At 46.1% G+C, this 19671-nt stretch overlaps 1 protein-coding gene across 1 annotated transcript in view; it reads right to left on the bottom strand.

Annotated features, from left to right (window-relative positions):
• Positions 1–742: 742 nt before the first annotated feature.
• MEI1 (meiotic double-stranded break formation protein 1) overlaps positions 743–19671 on the bottom strand; it is a 79781-nt gene continuing 60852 nt past the window's right edge. The window contains exons 25-31 of the mRNA XM_059187119.1: positions 17111–17192; positions 16749–16924; positions 4479–4560; positions 3915–4021; positions 1972–2103; positions 1673–1782; positions 743–922 (exon numbers count right to left, since the gene is read on the bottom strand). Coding sequence (XP_059043102.1) covers positions 877–922; positions 1673–1782; positions 1972–2103; positions 3915–4021; positions 4479–4560; positions 16749–16924; positions 17111–17192 — 735 coding nt within the window. The 3' untranslated portion in view covers positions 743–876. The remainder of the gene's footprint in view (positions 923–1672; positions 1783–1971; positions 2104–3914; positions 4022–4478; positions 4561–16748; positions 16925–17110; positions 17193–19671) is intronic.

Below are 19671 nucleotides of genomic sequence, written 5' to 3'. Positions count from 1 at the left end.
GTGCGGAGTTGGTGCATCCCCTGCTCGCCTCTTCAGTCCACCAGCTTCTAAACCTAGTTCGTCGGGGGCCTCCCTATCCGTTCATTAGGACGGAGTTCAGACCAGTGTTGTGCAGGGTCTGTACGGCCAAACCCGAGGAGCTGGGTGGGCTGCCCAGTTACGGCACCCAGGTCGGGGACGGGGGACAGGGGGCTCGGCAAGCGGACAAGGAGCCAGAGGCGCGGCGGGCTGAGTTGGGAACAGAAGCAGGCACATTTGTGGAGAGCAGACCTTAAAAGAATTGCACACGCGGTAATCAAATACTAACTCTGGGCAGGGCGCATGGAAAAAACACAAGGGACCTGCTCTAGTCAGGAACAGCTGGGCTGGGCTAGCGAGGCACAGGATTTGACCTGCTCAGCTTCCTTGCCTGGAAATTGCACCTCTCTCCATCTTCATGTGAGGTGAGGGGGCAGGTAAAGTACCTTGGATTAGAGCACTTGGATCACAGGGGTACCATCCACATGGCCTTTCTCTGCACTTCCAGCCCCGTGGATAGCCTGGCTGTTTTTTTTCTGGGTACAACTGAGGCAGCCGGCTGGTGCTCTTTACATGTCACCAGAACAAATCTCAGCCCCCAGTCCCTGAGGAGGCCATCAATTCCTCACGGAAGCAGTCCACAGTCTGAGTGACAGAGTTACCAGCTCCAGGGAGCCAAGACAAGTCATGTCGGAAACGTTTTTAGAGAGTCCACAGAGACATGTGAGTGTATCATTTTATTTCCTGACTCCATTTCAACAATGGAGTTAATGGCTACAGTTGTCATCCCTTTCCCCAACAATCCTTTCTCTTCACCAGGTCTCAGTTCTCTGTTTCTGGGCCTTCAAGTTACGAAGGTCAGTCTCTGATGTGGGACAGGGATACAGCCACCCCTCCCAGGCAACTGGCAGCAAAACCTGAGAGGAAAACAGCAGAAAGGTGGAGCCAACCATGGGAGAACTATACTTCCAGTACTCAGAGGTGCCATTAGGAAGATTGGGCTGCGTTCTAAAGCTGGGACCCAAACACCAGGGTAGCTAGTTGCTATTCAACAGGGAACTGTTTCAGACACAGGGGAAGGAGAGCCAGGAAGGTAGCCAGCGGGAATGGGGATGAAGCACCAGATTGAACACCCAGACGGAAGTGTCTCTGGAGCACCCCAACCACGCCCAGAGGGCCTCTAGCTACTGCCCACAGCCCCCGGCTTTCTCAGGGGCATCACCCCCCACTGGGCTGAGGGAAGCACCTGAATCTGCTGGATTTGCGCAACTTTCTCCAAAGCTCTTGGGAAAGGACTGGCTCCTTCCTGAGTTTGGTAATGTGGCTTTGGAGGCAGACAAATGGGGGTCAGATCCTGATGCTATTACTGTGTGATCCTGGGCACATCATTTAACCTCTCTGGTCTAAGTTACATCTATGTTAATACCCTAGCTTCTGTGAGGATTAGACATGGTGCAAGTAATGTGCGTGGCCCTTGGTAGGAACTTAAAAAGAATAAGCCGTTGTCATTGCTATCACGATTATTCTCACTAAAGCAGATGCTTTAAAGGACAGGGCTGTAGACAGTGTCACCCCTCTGAAGCATGATGCCACAGCCTCCCATAGCCTGAGTGACCTTGCCCAGGCCAAGGCTCCCAGATGCAAGAAAGGATACAGCATGTCCAGGGGTGGCTGGGTGGAGGAGCTACTCAGGGTAAGGCCCTCTAGGGAGGCCTGCAGGGTGTGGGCCGTGGTGTGATCAGCCAGGAGACCCATGCTCTGGACCTGAGGGGAGAAGAAGGCAGGGAAGACAGTCCTTCTCAGCATCCACTCCACACAGGCCCTCTCAACCCTCCACCCTCTGCACTCTGACCTCCCCTCAGCTGCTGTGGCCAGAACCACCATCCTCCGCACAGAGGACGGCGTGGAGGGTCTAGCCTTACAGTGGCTACACAGCATCCCCTTCCCACCCACCTGCAGGAGGAAGCCATGCAGAGCCTGGCGTGTGTTGTTCGACAGGGTAGAGAGGTCAGCCAGAGCCGCGGCTTGCAGAACATGACCCACCTCCTCGTGACAGAGGACACTGCTGCTCTGGAACCGCACAAGCTAGGCCAGGGAGAGAAGCCCCAAACACACGGGGATTTGGCATATTCTTCACAGATATTTCCTGTGTCCCTGCTGTGTCTGGCCCTGGGCTGGGGGCACAGATCTGAAACCCAGAGAACCCTGCCTTCAGAAGCTCAGAGTTGGTGGGCAGAGGTGGGGTTGTGTCATAGACGAGAGGTGTAAACTAGGCACACTGTGACACACTCAGAGAGTTGGCCCTGCTGACCTCTTCAGTACCCTTCCCCTCACTCCTTGAACCTGCACGAAACACGCATGGCCAAAAGGACTGTGTATGGTTACCCAAACACACCACCACGTGTTCGTTTACCTGCTATTTTCACTTCACTGCCTGGAACACTTTTCCTCCTCTTTGCCTATTAATCCTTCAAACCTCAGCTAAAATGTTACCTTCCTGCTGAATGTTTCCATTTCATTAAAACAGGAGAGGCATTAATTGGGTGCTTACTGCATCCTTATTCATCTCTCCTTCCTGGCTCTGACAGAAGCAATTATAGTCAACCTTTGAACAACATGAGAGTGAACTGCACAGGTCCACTTAGACACAAATTTTTTCAATAAATACGGTATTATAAAAGTATTTTCTTTTTATGATTTTCTTAGTAACATTTTTTTACTAGCTTCCTTTATTGTAAAAATCAGTGTTTAGTACACATAACACACAAAATATGTGTTAACTGACAGTTTATGTTATCAGTGAGGCTTCCAGTCAACAGTGGGCTATTAGTAGTTAAGTTTTGGGGAGTCAAAAGTGAATATGCAGATTTCTAACTGTAACGGGGTCAGCACCCCTAACCCCCACGTTATTCAGTGGTCAGCTGTGCTCGTCTCCGTGTTCCTACACCAATCACTGCCTTATTCACTGATCCACTTCACTACCATTCACAGGCTCACAGCTTTGTTCTTTACTCAGTGTTCTCTGTTCTTTACTCAGTGGGCACTTATGGTGTGCCAGGCACTTAGCATATCTTCTGCTGAGCCACTAATAACATCATGTTTTTTTTTAAAGATTTTACTTATTTATTTGACAGAGATCACAAGCAGGCAGAGAGGCAGGCAGAGAGAGAGAGACGGGGAGGCAGGCTCCCTGCTGAGCAGAGAGCCCAATGTGGGGCCCAATCCCAGGACCCTGGGATCATAACCTGAGCCGAAGGCAGAGGCTTAACCCACTGAGCCAACCCAGCCGCCCCATGTTTTTTGTTTTGTTTTGTATAAATTAATTTATTTATTTTCAGAAAAACAGTATTCATTAACATCATGTTTTAACTATTAGTTTCCTTTTCTATTTTCTTCTCTAGACTGGGGGACCCTTAAAAGGTAGAACATTTGGCTCGGTGACATCTTTGGTCCCCAGCACAGGATCTGGATGTGGCAGACAAGCCTTGGCCAATGTTTCATGTGCAAATGAATTAGAAAGAGTATCTGGGGTGCGCCTGCCTTCATCTGAGGTTGTGATCCCGGGGTCCTGGGATTAGGTCCCATGTCGGGTTCCCTGCTCAGTGGGGACCCTGTTTCTCCCTCTCCCTCTGCCTGCCTCTCTGCATACTTCTGCTCTCCATATATAGCTGTCAAGTAAATAAATAAAAATCTTAAAAAAAAAAAAAAAAAAAGAAAGAGTATCTGGGTCTTTTGGGGTGAGAAGATGTGGGCGCTTAGAGGAATTCTCTGAGCAGCCCTCCTAGACGGTGAAGGCCCACCCAGCCCCTCCGCTTTCTACCCGTCTACCTGGCCTCTTCAGGACCACACAGCTCATAACATCCTTCACACCACGGGACCATCCATTCTGCACTTACCAGGGTCATGAACCTCAAGATCTCAGGTCTGAGGAAGGAACTCTCTCCAGCATCCAGGAGGGTAAACAGCAAAAACCGATTCCAAGGCTGGGAAACCACATGGAATGCTATAGGAAACACCAGTCACCCTGGGTTGTTACTGCTGCTTCTCTGTAGGCCTTGGAACATTGCTGAAGAGGACTTTCTCTTATTGTCTCAAAAAGGGGCTGCTTAGCTAGCGGCAGGGCCTGGGACAAATTGACCACTGGAAGTTTCTTTCTTCCCTGGGCTTCTAGCCACCTATGCTGCCTGGCTCAGGGAGACCACATATCCCACTATTGTGGGAAGCAGAAGGAAGGGCTGTGCCACTTCATAGCTTTGTGACCTTGGTTGGGCAGGTTACTTGACCTCTCTGGACTGCAGTGTCCTCATCTGTATAATGGACATTATAATGCCTTTGCATGTTATGAAAACAATTAAACAAAATGAGTGTGTATCAAAAAACAGAGGTTGGGAGTCTAGGACAGAAGGGTGGCAGGGGCTGGCCCCCCCATGGGAACATCAAAGAATGGGGAAGGTTTCTACCGATGTCTGGGCTCCGGGCATGCAGGTAGTCAAGCAAGGCTTCCAGGCAGCCAACACAGGCATAGGACAACAGAGGGTCCTTCTGCAAACAAACAAACGAACAAATAAAACCCCTTCGTGTCAGATTTTGCTACCAATGAGTTTTGATGCCAACCAAGAAAAGAAATTTTGGTTTTCACAACAATTTGTATTTCAGAATTTCGGATTTGGGATTGTAACTATGTAGAAAATCAAGAAATATCTGTTGCTTTTACCTCTAACTCACACATAGAGCCAAGCGCTTATACTGATGATTTACCTATATTCTGCCTACATTTAAGAGACCTTTTCAGAAAAGGAGCAGTGTCTGGGTAGCTCAGATGGTTAAGTGTCTGCTCAGGTCATTATCTCAGGGTTCTGGAATCAAGGCCCACATTGGGCTCCCAGCTCAGTAGGGAGTTTACTTCTCTCTTTCCCTCTGTGCACCCCCTTCCCGCCCCACTCCTGCTCTTGCTCTCTCAAATAAATAAATAAAATATTTTTTAAAAGAAGAGAGGAAGACTTTCAGAAAAGGAGTTAAGCCCTGGGCTCCACTAAGAGATTCACAAATTATAGACTCTATAAGAACCTCACAGTTTATCTAAACCAGTAGGTTTCCACCTTTTTTTTTTTTTAAAGCAGAACATTACATCTAACAAAATTTTATGCTCTAATAAGCATACCAAATGATCTCATTATCATCAGTCATTAGAAAAATGCAAATGAAGGGGCGCCTGGGTGGCTCAGTGGGTTGAGCCGCTGCCTTCGGCTCAGGTCATGATCTCAGGGAGCCTACTTCCTCCTCTCTCTCTCTGCCTGCCTCTCTGTCTACTTGTGATTTCTCTCTGTCAAATAAATAAATAAAATCTTTAAAAAAAATGCAAATGAAAACCACCATGAGGTACCATTACAACACTTACCAACAGCTAAAATTAAAAAGACTGACAATACCATGTTGGCCAGAATGTGGAGCAACTGGAACTCTCATATACTTTTGATGGGAAAGTAAAATGGTGAAGTCATTTTGGAAAAGTTTGATGGTTTCTTATAAATATATACTTACCATACATGGTAGGTAGAATTTTAAGACTCTCTCATGACCTCTGCTCCCAGATGTTACTCCTGTGATTATGCTATGGTATATGGCAAAAGAGGGATTGATTGGGCCCAAACTCGTCTACCAGCCCTTGAAAAGCAGTTTTTTCTGGCTGGTGGCAGAACCAGAGAGCCTGGGGTGTGAGTGGTTTGAAGACAGAGGGGCTGGCTAAGGAGGAACGTGAGCAACCTTAAAGAGCTGGGAGAGGCCCCAGAGGAAGAGATGGGTTTTTTTCCCCCAGATCCCCCAGATAAGCACCCAGCCTGGCCAACCCCTTGATTTCAGCCTTGTGAGACCCTGAACAAAGAACTTGGTCGAACCCACCCAGACTTCTGATGGAGAGAACTGTGGGATAGTACCATGCGGTGCTAAGCCATTACATTTGTGGTAACTTGTTACGCACTTAGAAACCAAGTATGTCGTTTGACCCAGCAATTCCACTCCTAGATATGTACCCCCAAGAAATAAAATCCTATGTCCACAGAAAAACTTGTACTTCAGTAGTAACAACAATTTTACGCGAAATAGCCAAAAATCTGGAAGTTCCAAATCAATAGGTAAATGGGTAAACAGCTGTGGTATGGCCATATGATAGAAGACTGCTCACCAATAAAAAGAAATTTAGTACTGACACACATGACAGCATGAATGACTCTCAAAAGCATTAAGCTAAGTGACAGAAGCTAAACACCCAAGACCACATTTTGTACGATTTCATTTGTATGAATTCAAGAAAATTCAGTGACAGAAAGCTGGTTAGTGTTTACTGAGGGACAGGGATAAGGAGAAGAGATTGACTACAAATGGCACAAGGGAACTTTCTGGGGTGAGGGAAATGTTCTCGATCATGGTTGTGGTAGTGTTTATAAAACTATTTGTCAAAAGTCACTGAACTGGGGGTGCCTGGGTGGCTCAGTGGGTTAAGCCGCTGCCTTCGGCTCAGGTCATGATCCCACGGTCCTGGGATCGAGCCCCGCATCGGGCTCTCTGCTCAGCGGGGAGCCTGCTTCCTCCTCTCTCTCTCCGCCTGCCTCTCTGCCTGCCTGTCATCTCTGTCTGTCAAATAAATAAATAAATAAAATCTTAAAAAAAAAAAAAAGTCACTGAACTGAAAAAAAAAGTCATTAAACTGTATACTTAGAATCAGTGAATTTTATTGCATATAAGTTATATCTCAAAAAAACTGATATTTTAAAATCTTTTTCTTTTTTTACTTTTATTTCTTTATTTGTCAGAGAGCCAGAGAGAGATCAAGCAGAGGCAGAGGGAGAGGGAGGAGAAGCAGACTCCCCTCTGAGCAAGGGTTCCCAGGACCCTGGGATCATAACCAGCCAAAGACAACCGCTTAACCAACTGAGCCACCCAGGTGTCCCAAATAAAATGTTTTTTTTAAAAAAATAAACATTTTAGGGGCGCCTGGGTGGCTCAGTTGGTTAAGCAGCTGCCTTCGGCTCAGGTCATGATCCCAGCGTCCTGGGATCGAGTCCCGCATTGGGCTCCTTGCTCGGCAGGGAGCCTGCTTCTCCCTCTGCTTCTGCCTGCCATTCTGTCTGCCTGTACTCGCTCTCTCTCCCTCTCTCTCTCTGACAAATAAATAAAATCTTAAAAAAAAATAAAAAATAAAAAAAAATAAACATTTTAAATTTAAAAAAAAAAAAAAAAGAATATGGGACAGACTTAGACTTGGCATCCTTGCTTAGTCACTTATCATCTATGTGACCCTAGCCAAGGTCACTTACCCTTGCTGAGTGCAATTAAAAAAAATTACTGGGCTGCTGAGAGGGTTGGATGAGAATGGATATACGGTGTTCAGCCAGTGCTGGGCACAGAGTAAACAATAATGGGTGAGAGCAGCCTCACAAAATGCACAACCGAGGAAACACCCCCCCCTTTTTTTAACAACTCCGGGGTTTTCTCCTAGGCCTCCAAGGCACACAGCTTGAAGTGTTTGAGCTAATCCACTCACCTATTTTAGCGCTAAGATAATGAGGTCCAGGGAGAAGAAATACTTGACTGGAAGACACCAATACATATCAGTAAATGGCAGGTCTAGAACAAAACCCTAGGCTTTGTGCCCTTTCTCCTCCAATCTAAAATTAACTCTTGGGGCACCTGGGTGGCTCAGTCAGTTAAGTATCTGCCTTCAGCTCAGATCATGATCCCAGGCAGTCCCTTGTCAGGCTGCCTCCTGGGTAGGGAAACTGCTTCTTCCTCTGCCCCTGCCCCTGCTCATGCTACCTCTCCTTCTCTCTCTGTCTCAAATAGATAAATAAAATCTTTTAAAAAAATAAAATTAACTCTTAACCAGTGGGAATTTCTAGCCTCTTCCCAGGTATGCAAGATCACATAGCCACAGGCCAGCACACTTTGGCTTCCCCACCTGGAGAAGTGGCCCCAGTACCACTTTCTGACCCCATGCCCATATTACCTAACATATCCAGTGAGGACTGGCTGAATGGTGTGTGGGGAGCATTAGGAAAGACAGGTACTACTACTCAGGTAACAATGGCTTCTATTCACAAGAGGCACTTCTTGAAACACCGAAAATGGATTTTGTAGCCAAAAAGACTTAGGCTTGAATTCTGACCTAAAAGTGTGTGACCTCAGGTAAGTTACTTAATATCTCTGGACTCTGTTTCCTTGTCTATAAAACTGAGACAAGGGGCACCTGCGTGGCTCAGTATCCAACTCTTGATCTCAGCCCTGCACTGGGCTCCACGCTGAGCATGAAGCCTACTTAAAAAACAAAACAAACAAAACAAAACAACAACAAAAAACCCCTGATCCCTTATAGAGGAACTGTAATGAATAAACAACATATGTCAAGTGCTTACCCAGAGTAGGCACTCAGTCAGTGTTCTCCCCGCCTTCCACTCTCCAAGAACATTAACCTGACATGAACCTCTGCTCTAGTAGGAATGACCCTCAAGATCAAAACCTCACATCTTGTTAAATTAGCTCACTGATTTCCAAACTGGTAACAACATTCCATGCCCACCCCAATCACAAAGCCAAGTTTGAGCACAAGGATAACTGTCTCTTCCCTGCTCACACCCACTCTTACCCTTTCCCAAGCCTCCACAGAGATGTAGCAGCTGGACTGGAGTCCAGCAGACGTTCTTGCTGGAGACACCTGGTTTCTGCTTGGAGACCCCCAGCCACAAGACACTCTTCTCCATTCCTCCCAAGGTGGCCTGCGCTTCTGTTAGTCCTGGCCAGGAAAAAAGGCCCCCTGCCTGTCTTCCTGCAGCTCCACCTGCTGGCCAAGGTCTCCATCTCCAAAGAAAACCAGAATAAACCTACTTTATTTCTACTCTGGAGACCTTCAGAGATTTATAGTCCTGTGGTTCCTCTGAGAACTAGGCAGAAGGAAAGTTTGCCTGGCTTTGCCCTACTCCAGTGCCATGCAAATCACACCAATGACAACAGCCCTCCTTGGGACCCTTCCACTGCTACTAATGGGCCCTCTTTCCCCCACGTAACCCAGCGTGATGAACCCTGGACACTTGTGTCCATTCTCACTGCAACCAACATTATCTCTCCTGTGCTCCATTCCAGGGGGAATGGAGCTGTTCTAAGAGGCACAAATCACTTACTGCTGAAAGAGTCCTTTTGTTTTGCAGATAGAGAAATTGAGAATCAATAAGAGACTGAATTGACTTGCTAAACCCCTTCAGAGTTAGGAGCTGCGCAGGGGCTACAAGGCAGATCTCTGTGATTCTGGCCAATGCACCTTCCACTGCACTGCACTGGCCCACCTCGGTCAGACAGACAGCTGCAGACCCTCCACACGCTGCCCAGCACTCCATCAGCGGTGTTGATGCTACGTGGCTGCTTTGGCCCAGAGACGTCAAGGAGGACCAGCACTCAGCGCACTAGCTTATGCAGTACTGTCATTCTTTCTACTTTGATACCGCTTTTTAAAATAACAGCTTTGGGCGCCTGGGTGGCTCAGTGGGTTAAGCCGCTGCCTTCGGCTCAGGTCATGATCTCAGGGTCCTGGGATCGAGTCCCGCATCGGGCTTTCTGCTCAGCAGAGAGCCTGCTTCCCTCTCTCTCTCTCTGCCTGCCTCTCCATCTTACTTGTGATTTCTCTCTGTCAAATAAATAAATAAAATCTTAAAAAAAAAATAACAGCTTTAATGAGATATAATCCATAAACCAAAAAAATCATTCTTTTAAGGGTACAGTCAGCATTTAGTATATTCATAGAGTTGTGCAGCTATCTAATTCCAGAATATTTTCATCATCCCAAGGAGAAACCTCATTACTCATTAGCAGTTATTCCCAGTTCCCTGCCCCCCTAATCCTGGTCCGAGGCAACCACTAATCTACTTCCTGTCTCTACAGATTTGCCTATCTTGGACATTTCATCTAAATGAAATAATATCATACGTTGTTTTTATGTCTGATTTCTTTCACTGAGTATGTTTTCAAGGTTCATCTATGTTGTAGCATGTGACTACCTACCTCATTACTTTTTATGGCCAGACAGTATTCATTTGTATATACAATTTATTTATCCATTCATCAGCTGGCGAACATTGGGGTTCTTTGTACTTTGGAACTACTATGAAGAGTACTGCTATGAACATCTGTATACAAGCATCTGTGTAGATAAATGCTTTCAATTTTCTTGGGCATAATACCTGGGAGTAGAATTGTTGGGTAATATGGTAATTCCACATTTAGCTTTTTGAAGCACTTCCAGGCTGTTTTCCAAAGTAGCTGTGTCATTTTGCGTTCCCATCAACAACCTGTGAGGGTTCCATTCACTCTACATTCTCACAACATTTGATATTACTCATCTTTTTTTTTTTTTTTTTTTTTAAATATTTTATTTATTTATTTGAGAGAGAGACAGTGAGAGAGAGCATGAGCGAGGAGAAGGTCAGAGAGAGAAGCAGACTCCCCATGGAGCTGGGAGCCCGATGCGGGACTCGATCCCAGGAATCCAGGATCATGACCTGAGCCGAAGGCAGTCGTCCAACCAACTGAGCCACCCAGGCGTCCCGATATTACTCATCTTTTGTTTTTAGCTATCCCAGTGGGTGTGAAATGGACCTCACTGTCATTTACTTGAGTCACAGCAATAATCTCCTGCTCAACAGCCCCCTTGCCTTCAGGCTTTGCCCTCCCACCCCTCTTCCCTACTGGGGTTGCCAGTGATCAAAAACTCAGTCTGATATCAGATAAAGGACTGGTATCCAAAATCTATAAAGAACTTATCATGGGTGCCTTGGTGGCTCAGTGGGTTAAGCCTCTGCCTTCAGCTCAGGTCATGATCTCAGGGTCCTGGGATAGAGCTCTGCATCAGGCTCTCTGCTCAGTGGAGAGCCTGCTTTTTCCTCTCAGCCTGCCTCTCCACCTACTTGTGATCTCTGTCTGTCAAATAAATAAATAAAATCTTTAAAAAAAAAAAAAAAAAAAGAACTTATCAAACTCAACACCCACAGAACAAATAATTCAATCAAGAAATGGGCAGAAGACATGAACAGACATTTCTGCAAAGAAGACATTCAAATGGCCAACAGACACATGAAAAAGTGCTCAACATCACTCAGCATCAGGGAAATACAAATCAAAACCACAGTGAGTTACCACCTCACGAGTCAGAATGGCTAAAATTAAGAAGTCAGGAAACAAGAGTTGTTGGTGAGGATGCGGAGAAAGGGGAACCCTCCTATACTATTGGTGGGAATGCAAGATGTTGCAGACACTCTGGAAGACAGTATGGAGGGTCCTCAAAAAATTGAAAATAGAGCTATACTACAACCCAGCAATGGCACTACTGGGTATTTATCCTAAAGATACAAATGTAGTGATCTGAAGGGGCATATGCACCCCAATCAGCACTATCCACAACAGTAGTCAAACTATGGAAAGAGCTTAAAAGTCCATCAACAGATGAATGGATGCCTGGGTGGCTCAGTCGTTAAACATCTGCCTTTGGCTTGGGTCATGATTCCAGGGTCCTGGGATGGAGCCCTGGATCAGGCTCCCTGCCCAGCAGGAAGCCTGCTTCTCCCTCCCTCCCCCACTCCCTCTGCTTGTGTTCTCTCTCTCTCTCTCACTATGCCTTTCTTTGTCAAATAAATAAATAAAATCTTAAAAAACAAGGTGTGGTATATATATATACAATGGAATATTATGCAGCCATCAAAACCCCCGAAATCTTGCCATTTGCAACAACATGGATGGAACTAGAGGAAATAAGTCAATCAGAGAAAGACAATTATCATATGATCTCTCTGATATGAGGAATTTGAGAAACAAGACAGAGGCTCATAGGGGAAGGGAGGGAAATATGAAACAAGAAAAAATCAGAGAGGGAAATAAACCACAAGAGATTCTTAATCTGAGGAAATAAACTGAGGGTTGCTGGAGGGGAAGAGGTAGGAGGGATGGGGGTGGCTGAGTGATGGACATCGGGGAGCTTACGTGCTACGGTAAGTACTGTGAATTGTGTAAGACTGATGAATCACAGACCTGTACCCCTGAAACAAATAATACATTATATGCTAATAAAACCCATGGATAAGAGCTCAGATAGGAAAACCTGGCTTTCATTCTCATGGACCTGGAGTACAGAAATCAGCTGACTTCACCTGTAATAATCAGCTACAAAATTATATAATAAATTCACATTAGTTAAAAAAAAACCAAATGTGGTAAAGAGGTGTTTCATTCCATGATATTAAAAAAATGTAACAAAATTATGTTATTTCTTAACTTTGTATATAACACGTGTCATATGAATTTCTTTAAAGATTTTCAATAAAAGAACAAGTAGTAAAATGAAAAAAAAACAAAACCCTCAATCTGATAGAAGCCCTTCATGGCTCCCCCCAACACTTCTTGGCCTGGCACATAAGGCACTGACTGGTGTCGTCTGTGCCCAGCTCCTCAGTGTCATCTTCTAATTCTTGCCAACCCCCAACACTGCACACTTCTCTATTACGTGCTTTTGCTCATGCTGTCTTCCCTGCCTGCAATGCCCTTCCCTCTGCCTCTGCCTAGACATTGTTTCAGTCTGAATTCAATGTCACTTTCTCTGTGAGGCTCCCTCTAACCTCCGCGAGCAGCAGAAGCTTTTGCCTAAAAGTTTTACAGAAGACAGAAATGCAGACCACTGACCATATAATAACATATGATAAATGTAACCCTTATTACAGAGTTGAATAAACCATTCCAGGAGCTCAGGAGAGAGAGAGAGAGAGAGAATGAGACCTCCTGGATTGCTTGGAGAGACCGTGGATTTCTATGGAATAGTGTTTGCTGGATGTATAAATGATTGAACAAATGAAGAACTATTTTTAAACAGCAAACCTATGGAAGGGGCCAAAGGAGGTTTAGCTCCAGCCCTGGAGTAAGGGGAAGGACAGAGAAAAAAAAGGACTCTTCCATATACTTCCGTGGGTCAAGGGCAGTGACAGAAAGGTCATTATGGCTGAAAACAATAGGGCAGGGAATTTCTCAGGAATGTGTCAGTGAGAGAAAGAAAGAAGGGGCTTCTCGGTCATGTTCACCAGGCTGTGACAGGGACAGTGACTGGGAGGCTGAGCAACTCCCCACACAGACCCAGTAGCCTCTTCATAAGGAATTCATGAGTTACTCCAGTTGGTTCACCTTCCCCAGGACTGCTGAGGAGAGTAAAAAACCTCCAGAGAGATAAATAGTATATTATTCTACTTATATGAGGTCCTAGAATAGTTAAATAGTCAAATAGAAACAGAAAGCAGAATGGTGGCTGTCAAGGGATGGGGAGAGGGAGCAGTGGGGAGTAACAGTTTGATGTGGACAGTTTCAGTTTGACAAGATGAAGAAGTTTTGGAGAAAGAAGGTGGTAGTGTCTGTACAACAATGTAAATGTACTTACTACCACAGAACTGTAACTTGAAAATGATTAAAATGGTTAATTTTGTTATGTAATATTTTACCATGATTAAAAAAGAAAAAGACTGCTGGAGGCACAGAAGAGTGTCACAGGCTAATGACATCCAGGCTCTTGGGCCGGAGAGCTGAAGGGTAACGGTGCTGCAGGAAGTCACTGACCCCCTTGTGTTTAGGCTACTGGTTTGAAGAAAGTTTTTCATCACTCAAGGCCTGGTTTGAATGCGACTCTCCTGTAGAGACTTTCTTGATTCAAATAATAGGTCATTTTGGCATTAATTGTGATTAGTATTTCCTACTATCTGAGTGCTTAAATGGCTAGAACCATAACGTATTCATTTCTGTGTCCTCATTCACTCATTCAACAAACATTACATACCAATTTGGTACAAGGCTTTATGCTGGATGTTGAGTATAAGGGAGTAATTTTTCTCTTATGTTCTGAATGTTAAAATAGGAACTTTGGCCTTTTCAAAAACATTGGAGAGAAAGCATTTGCCTTTTCTCCCACATTTAACTGGCTCCTCCTCACCAAAGGAGAGATTTATCTAATAGGTAAAATGTTAGCTTAACATTTAATGTGCCAGCAGGACAAGATCAAGGTATTAAAGGTCATGTTCCCATGAAACTTAAACTCTTAAGATCATGGCCAAGTGGCAAACTGTCCATAATGTAAACATAATTTCCTTGCCTATGGGCTTCTGGTATGGCCTGGGGGAAAAGAGGGTGGTTCAAAAGCTCTCTTTGAGGGGCACCTGGGTGGCTCATTGGGTTAAGCCTCTGCCTTCAGCTCGGGTCATGATCTCAGGGTCCTGGAATCAAGCCCCACATCAGGCTTTCTGGTCAGCAGGGAGCCTCCCCCACACCCCGCCCCCCAACTGCCTCTCTGCCTACTTGTGATCTCCGTCAAATAAATAAATAAAAGGGCGCTTGGGTGGCTCAGTGGGTTAAAGCCTCTGCCTTCAGATCAGGTCATGATCCCAGGGTCCAGGGATTGAGCCCTGCATCAGGCTCTCTGCTCAGTGGGGAGCCTGCTTCCCACTCTCTGCCTGCCTCTCTGCCTACTTGTCAGACAGATCTGTCTGTCAAATAAATAAATAAAATCTTTAAATAAATAAATAAATAAAATCTCTCTTTTAAAAACATTAATTAATTAAAAGAAAAAAAGCTCTTTTGGATAGATATAAAGCAAGTATACTAAAATGCTAATGATAGAATCTAGGTGGTGGGTGTATGCTGTTTTAGTTAGATTTGAACTCCCACAAAAAGTCTTTCACCTTGCTGTATATGAAAAACTCCAGGCCAAAAAAAAGCCCAGTATGATCTGAAGTCCCAGCTACATTCTCCTATAGTGTTTACCAGAAATAAAGCTGACGTTTTGGTTCTCATCTGATTTCTGATTTTTTTAAACCCACAAGAGGAACAAGACACAAAGATTAGTCAGACATAGTTCCTACCTTTAAGGAGCTCACAGCTGGGAAAGACTGATATGAAAATGGGGACTTACAGCAAAGAGCGCTAAGTGCCTTGTGCACAGATACGCTGGCAGGACAAGTCTCAGCAACCACAGACCCAGCACAGGGCCACGGAGCAAAGGCAGCGCAGGCCTGGAGCATCCTCTATCTCCTTACATTTCCAACTTTCCCCATACTGTGTAGAGGTCCAGTGGGGACCAATCCTCGAATATAATCTCCCATGATCAACAGCCATATCATATATGTGCAATAACCAAATACAGTCTACTCAAATCAAGGTCCCCTTCCTTCCCCAGAAGTCTCTGCAACTCGTCTCACTCATTTGCTGGCTCCCTGCACCTCCCTCCTCTTGTCCCATGAATGACTTGCCATCAGATCACACTGGATCTGACTGTCTCCCTTGGACAAGCTCCAAAGGGCAAGGAAAGAGAGTCCAAGTCTAACTAAAACAGCATAAACATCTAGGGCTTCAGTCACCTTATGGTGGCCGGCTCCTATTTGAAAATAATACACACTAACCTTCTTAGAAGAAAGTCCCGGGGAATCAAGGGTGGGAGACAAGCCAGGAGGCCAGGAACCAGGAATGAGTCCATACCAGAGAACAAAATGGTGCTGCCATCAAGATAAATGCCATTTCTGATAACCCCCTGCCCTTGGGGAAGAAAGACAAGTCATGTGGTCTTTCCAGCCCAGTTCAATCACCTCCTTCAGGAAACCTTCTCTGACAGGTAGCTCTGCACTAACCCTATACCAGCCTATTAGTTATACCTGGGACCCCCACAGTGCAGTTGTCCCTTTAGCCCCAAACTGAACACATGGTGTTATCACCTCTTGTCTACATGGCAGCCCACAGCCAAATGCTCACTCCTCAAAGGCAGACAGTGACATATCTCCATGCCCCAACCACTCTTCCCAGCATTTGAAAGCTGGATAAACAATGATCTCCAAAAGTCCTCTTAGCTATGAAACATAAAACCCTATGAGGTAGATATCTACTATTTCAGCTTACATGAAATTCACTCCTCCTTTTTCTGTGAACAGTTTACTTTTTTTTCTTTTCTTTTTTTTTAAAGATTTTATTTATTTATTTGACAGAGAGAACGATCACAAGTAGGCAGAGAGGCAGGCAGAAAGAAAGGAGGAAGCAGGCTCCCTGCTGAGCCAGAGCCCGATGCGGGGCTCCATCCCAGGACCCTGGGATCATGACCTGAGCCGAGGGCAGTGGCCTAACCCACTGAACCACCCAGGCGCCCCTGTGAACAGTTTTCTTTGCAGAACCATCCCTCTTTTATGTTCACTCTACGAGAGTTATGGAGAGCTGACCATATGCCCCAGCCTACAGGAGAGGGCACTGGCCCAAGCCAGGTCAATCAGAGCATCGGATGGCCCAGACACAGTGAATGGCACATTACCCCAGCCAGGCTAATGAGATTCCGTTCTGGCCACTGCTGGGAAATAGAAAGTCTCTTGTTGTTGGAAAGGTGCTGCTATTGGTTATCTTACCATCCCATGAGAAATGCAGAACCAAGACATGGAGACAGAGTTCTGATGACATTGTCTGAGCCTATGGGATCCAGGTGGGCCTGAAGCCAGTGCTGACCCCTGGCCTTCTCAGTTATGAGCCATTTTGAGTTTCATTTCTGTCACTATAACTTTAAAAGTCCCAATTAATCCATCCCCCCAATCCTGGAGGAAATACCAGGTTCCTGACAAGCAGCTACCTCTTCCTACAGTTGTTCTGGGAGAAGCAGGCTCCACTGACAGGGTCCCATTCGGCAAGGGCCTTACCTGCACCAAGAGGTTCTGCAGTCCAATGACCAGGGACAACACCTGTGATATTCTCAGTGGAGCCAGGACAGTGTTCTCAGAGGCCGGTGGTGGCTGGGGCCCTGAAGGCACCAGGGCCACAAGGGCAGAAGAAAAGTTTTGCTGTAGGGCTGTCCGCAGGAAGCATAAGATGGCAGCTGAAAACAAGAACCCCTTATACTCAGCTCCTTCCTCCTTCCTCACCTCCCACCTAGCTCTGTGGCAGGGGGAAGACAGTAGAGATAATAATAGGGTGACCACAGGCTGGTCTGGGGAGAGTGGTCCCATCTCACAGTCTAAGGGAAAAGCTCTTCCTTTCCTGCTAGAGTGCCCTGGGGCCATACCTGAGAGCAGCGCAGCCTTTTTCTTTGGAAAGCTGAGGACCTTCAATACTTGGTCCAGTTCCACGGACAGTTTCTGGTGAACCTGGTAGGACAGAGGGAAGGGGACACCTCCCACATTCTGGCAGCTTGAGCAGAAAATAACCGGTCCCAATAGCTCGTAGGTACCCACACATACCTACTGCATCCAGAGGGACAAAGGAGACCACACAGTCTTGTGAGCCCACCAGCCCTGGATTCAGGAATGTGAGGAGGCAAATTAGCCTGTACATAGAGGACCCTTCTTCTCCCAAATCTCCCACATCGTCAATGAACTCTTCCACCAGGGAACCTCCCTGGCCTCATGTGTGACTCAGTCTCCACTCCAGCCCACCATCCAAACTTAGATCTAGAGCCAGACAGCCCAGATTCAAAACCCTGCTCTGCCACTAGCTATCCATGTGGCCAAGGGGAATCCACTGCCCCTCTCCCAGCCTGCCTCACTTTCTTCACGTATGAAATGGGAACAATGCCGCCTGCTTTCACTCCTTCCAGAACTATTGTGAAGAACAGCTGAGGCTCAGCATTGGGGAACGTGTCTTTAAAGTCAAAGCACTGTCCAAACTGAGGGGTTAGTTGGGAGTCATGGGTTCAAAGCTGAGTCTGCTCTGCTTGCCTCACCCAGAACATACGCTGCTTCAAGGCAGGAATTACTTCTCTGCTTGGATCTATCACAGTCTGAAACAAAGCAGTTCGTAAAAAATGTTTGGCTGGTGGAATCAGCAGGTTCTAGGCAGAAGAACCAATTTGTACAAAGGTATTGAGATGACATACTAATGTAAGATGCTCACAGAGGAAACCGTATAGGAGTTATTCAGGAACTCTGTGATATTAGCTCAATCTTTCAGTATAGCTAAAACTACCTTTAAAATTAAAGCTATTGGGACACCTGGGTGGCTTAGTCAGCTAAGCGGCTGCCTTCAGCAGAAGGCCATGATCCCAGGGTTCTAGGATCGAGTCCCACATTGGGCTCCTTGGTCAGCAGAAGAGCCTGCTTCTCCCTCTGCTTGCTGTTCCCCCTGCTTGTGTGCTCTTGCTCTCCTTCTCTGAAAATAAATAAATAGTGCTTGCTTTGGCAGCATATATACTGAAAATATAAAGAAATAAAATGTTAAAAAATAAATAAAATAGGGGTGCCTGGGTGTCTCAGATGGTTGAGCACCTGCCTTCAGCTCAGGTCATGATCTCCAGGTCTTGAAATCAAGCCCCACATCCAGCTCCCAGCTCAGCAGAAAGTCTGCTTCTCCCTTCTGCCTCAACCCCTGCTTGTGCTTTCTCTCTCTCTAATGAATAAAATGTTTAAAAAAGAAATAAATTAGTAAAATAAAATAAAGGCTATTAAGGGTGCCTGGGTGACTCAGGTCATGATCTCAGGGTCCTGGGATCGAGCCCAGCTTTGGGCTCCCTGCTCAGTGGGGAGCCTGCTTCTCCCCTTCCCCCTCCATACTTTTTTGCTTGTGCTCTTTCTGGCTTCCTCCCTTTCAAAAAAATAAAATCTTCAAAAGAATAAAGGCTATTAAGAATCAATGACTCAGGGCGCCTGGGTGGCTCAGTGGGTTAAGTCTCTGCCTTCGGCTCAGGTCATGATCTCAGGATACTCAGATCGAGTCTCACATCGGGCTCTCTGCTTGGTGGGGAGCCTGCTCCCCACCCCCTGCCTGCCTCTCTGTCTACTAGTGATCTCTCTCTCTCTGTCAAATAAATAAATTAAATCTTAAAAAAAAAAAAAAAAGAATCAATCACTCAGGGGCGTCTGGGTGGCTCAGTCATTAAGCGTCTGCCTTTCACTCAGGTCATGATCCCAGGGTCCTGGGATCAAGCCCTGTGTCAGGTTCTCTGCTTGGTGGGAAGCCTGCTTCTCTCTCTCTCCCACTACCCCTGCTTGTGTTCCCCTCTCTCGCTGTGTCTCTTTCTGTCAAATAAATAAAATCTTTGAAAATAAAAGAATCAATCACTCAGTCAAATCATCAACCGTATGGAGATATGAAAGAGCAGAGCTTCTCCCTCTGCCTCTGCCTGCCTGTGCTCCCTTTCTCACTCTCCGTCTCTCTGATAAATAAATAAATAAATAAAATCTTAAAAAAAAAAAAAAAAAAGAAAGAGCAGAGCCGATTTGGAGAGGAGCTAACAGTTGGTCAGAGGACAGAGAAGGGTAGAATGGCAGAAAGTAAGGCTGCAGAAGGACCAAGGTCAGCAGGTTCTCAGCAGCCATGTGGAGAGTGCAACCAAACTGGCCGCAGGGACAGGAGATCTGGAGCAAGGGAAAGGCCAGGGACCAGGAGGCTGAACAGGCCACTTCTGAGGGGAGAACGAACCATTAAGGCAGTGGAGAGGACTCAGAATGGAGGTGGGTAGTAGGTAACTGGCTGGGTGTGAGCTGAAGACCAGCGAGCCAGAGACACGGTGCAGGTTCCCATACAGGCAGGTGACTGCAGGGGAAAGGTGGGCCCACCAGCCTCACACAGAAAAGCAAAAGATGTTCCTGTCCCCAATCAATGCTGGGGCAAACCCCAGAAGACTTATTA

The sequence above is a fragment of the Mustela lutreola genome, chromosome 8 (assembly GCF_030435805.1).
Source record: "Mustela lutreola isolate mMusLut2 chromosome 8, mMusLut2.pri, whole genome shotgun sequence".
NCBI classification, from domain to species: Eukaryota; Metazoa; Chordata; class Mammalia; order Carnivora; family Mustelidae; genus Mustela; species Mustela lutreola.
The sequence above is the reverse complement of the archived record's forward strand: the minus strand, read 5'-3'. Positions and strand labels throughout refer to the sequence as shown.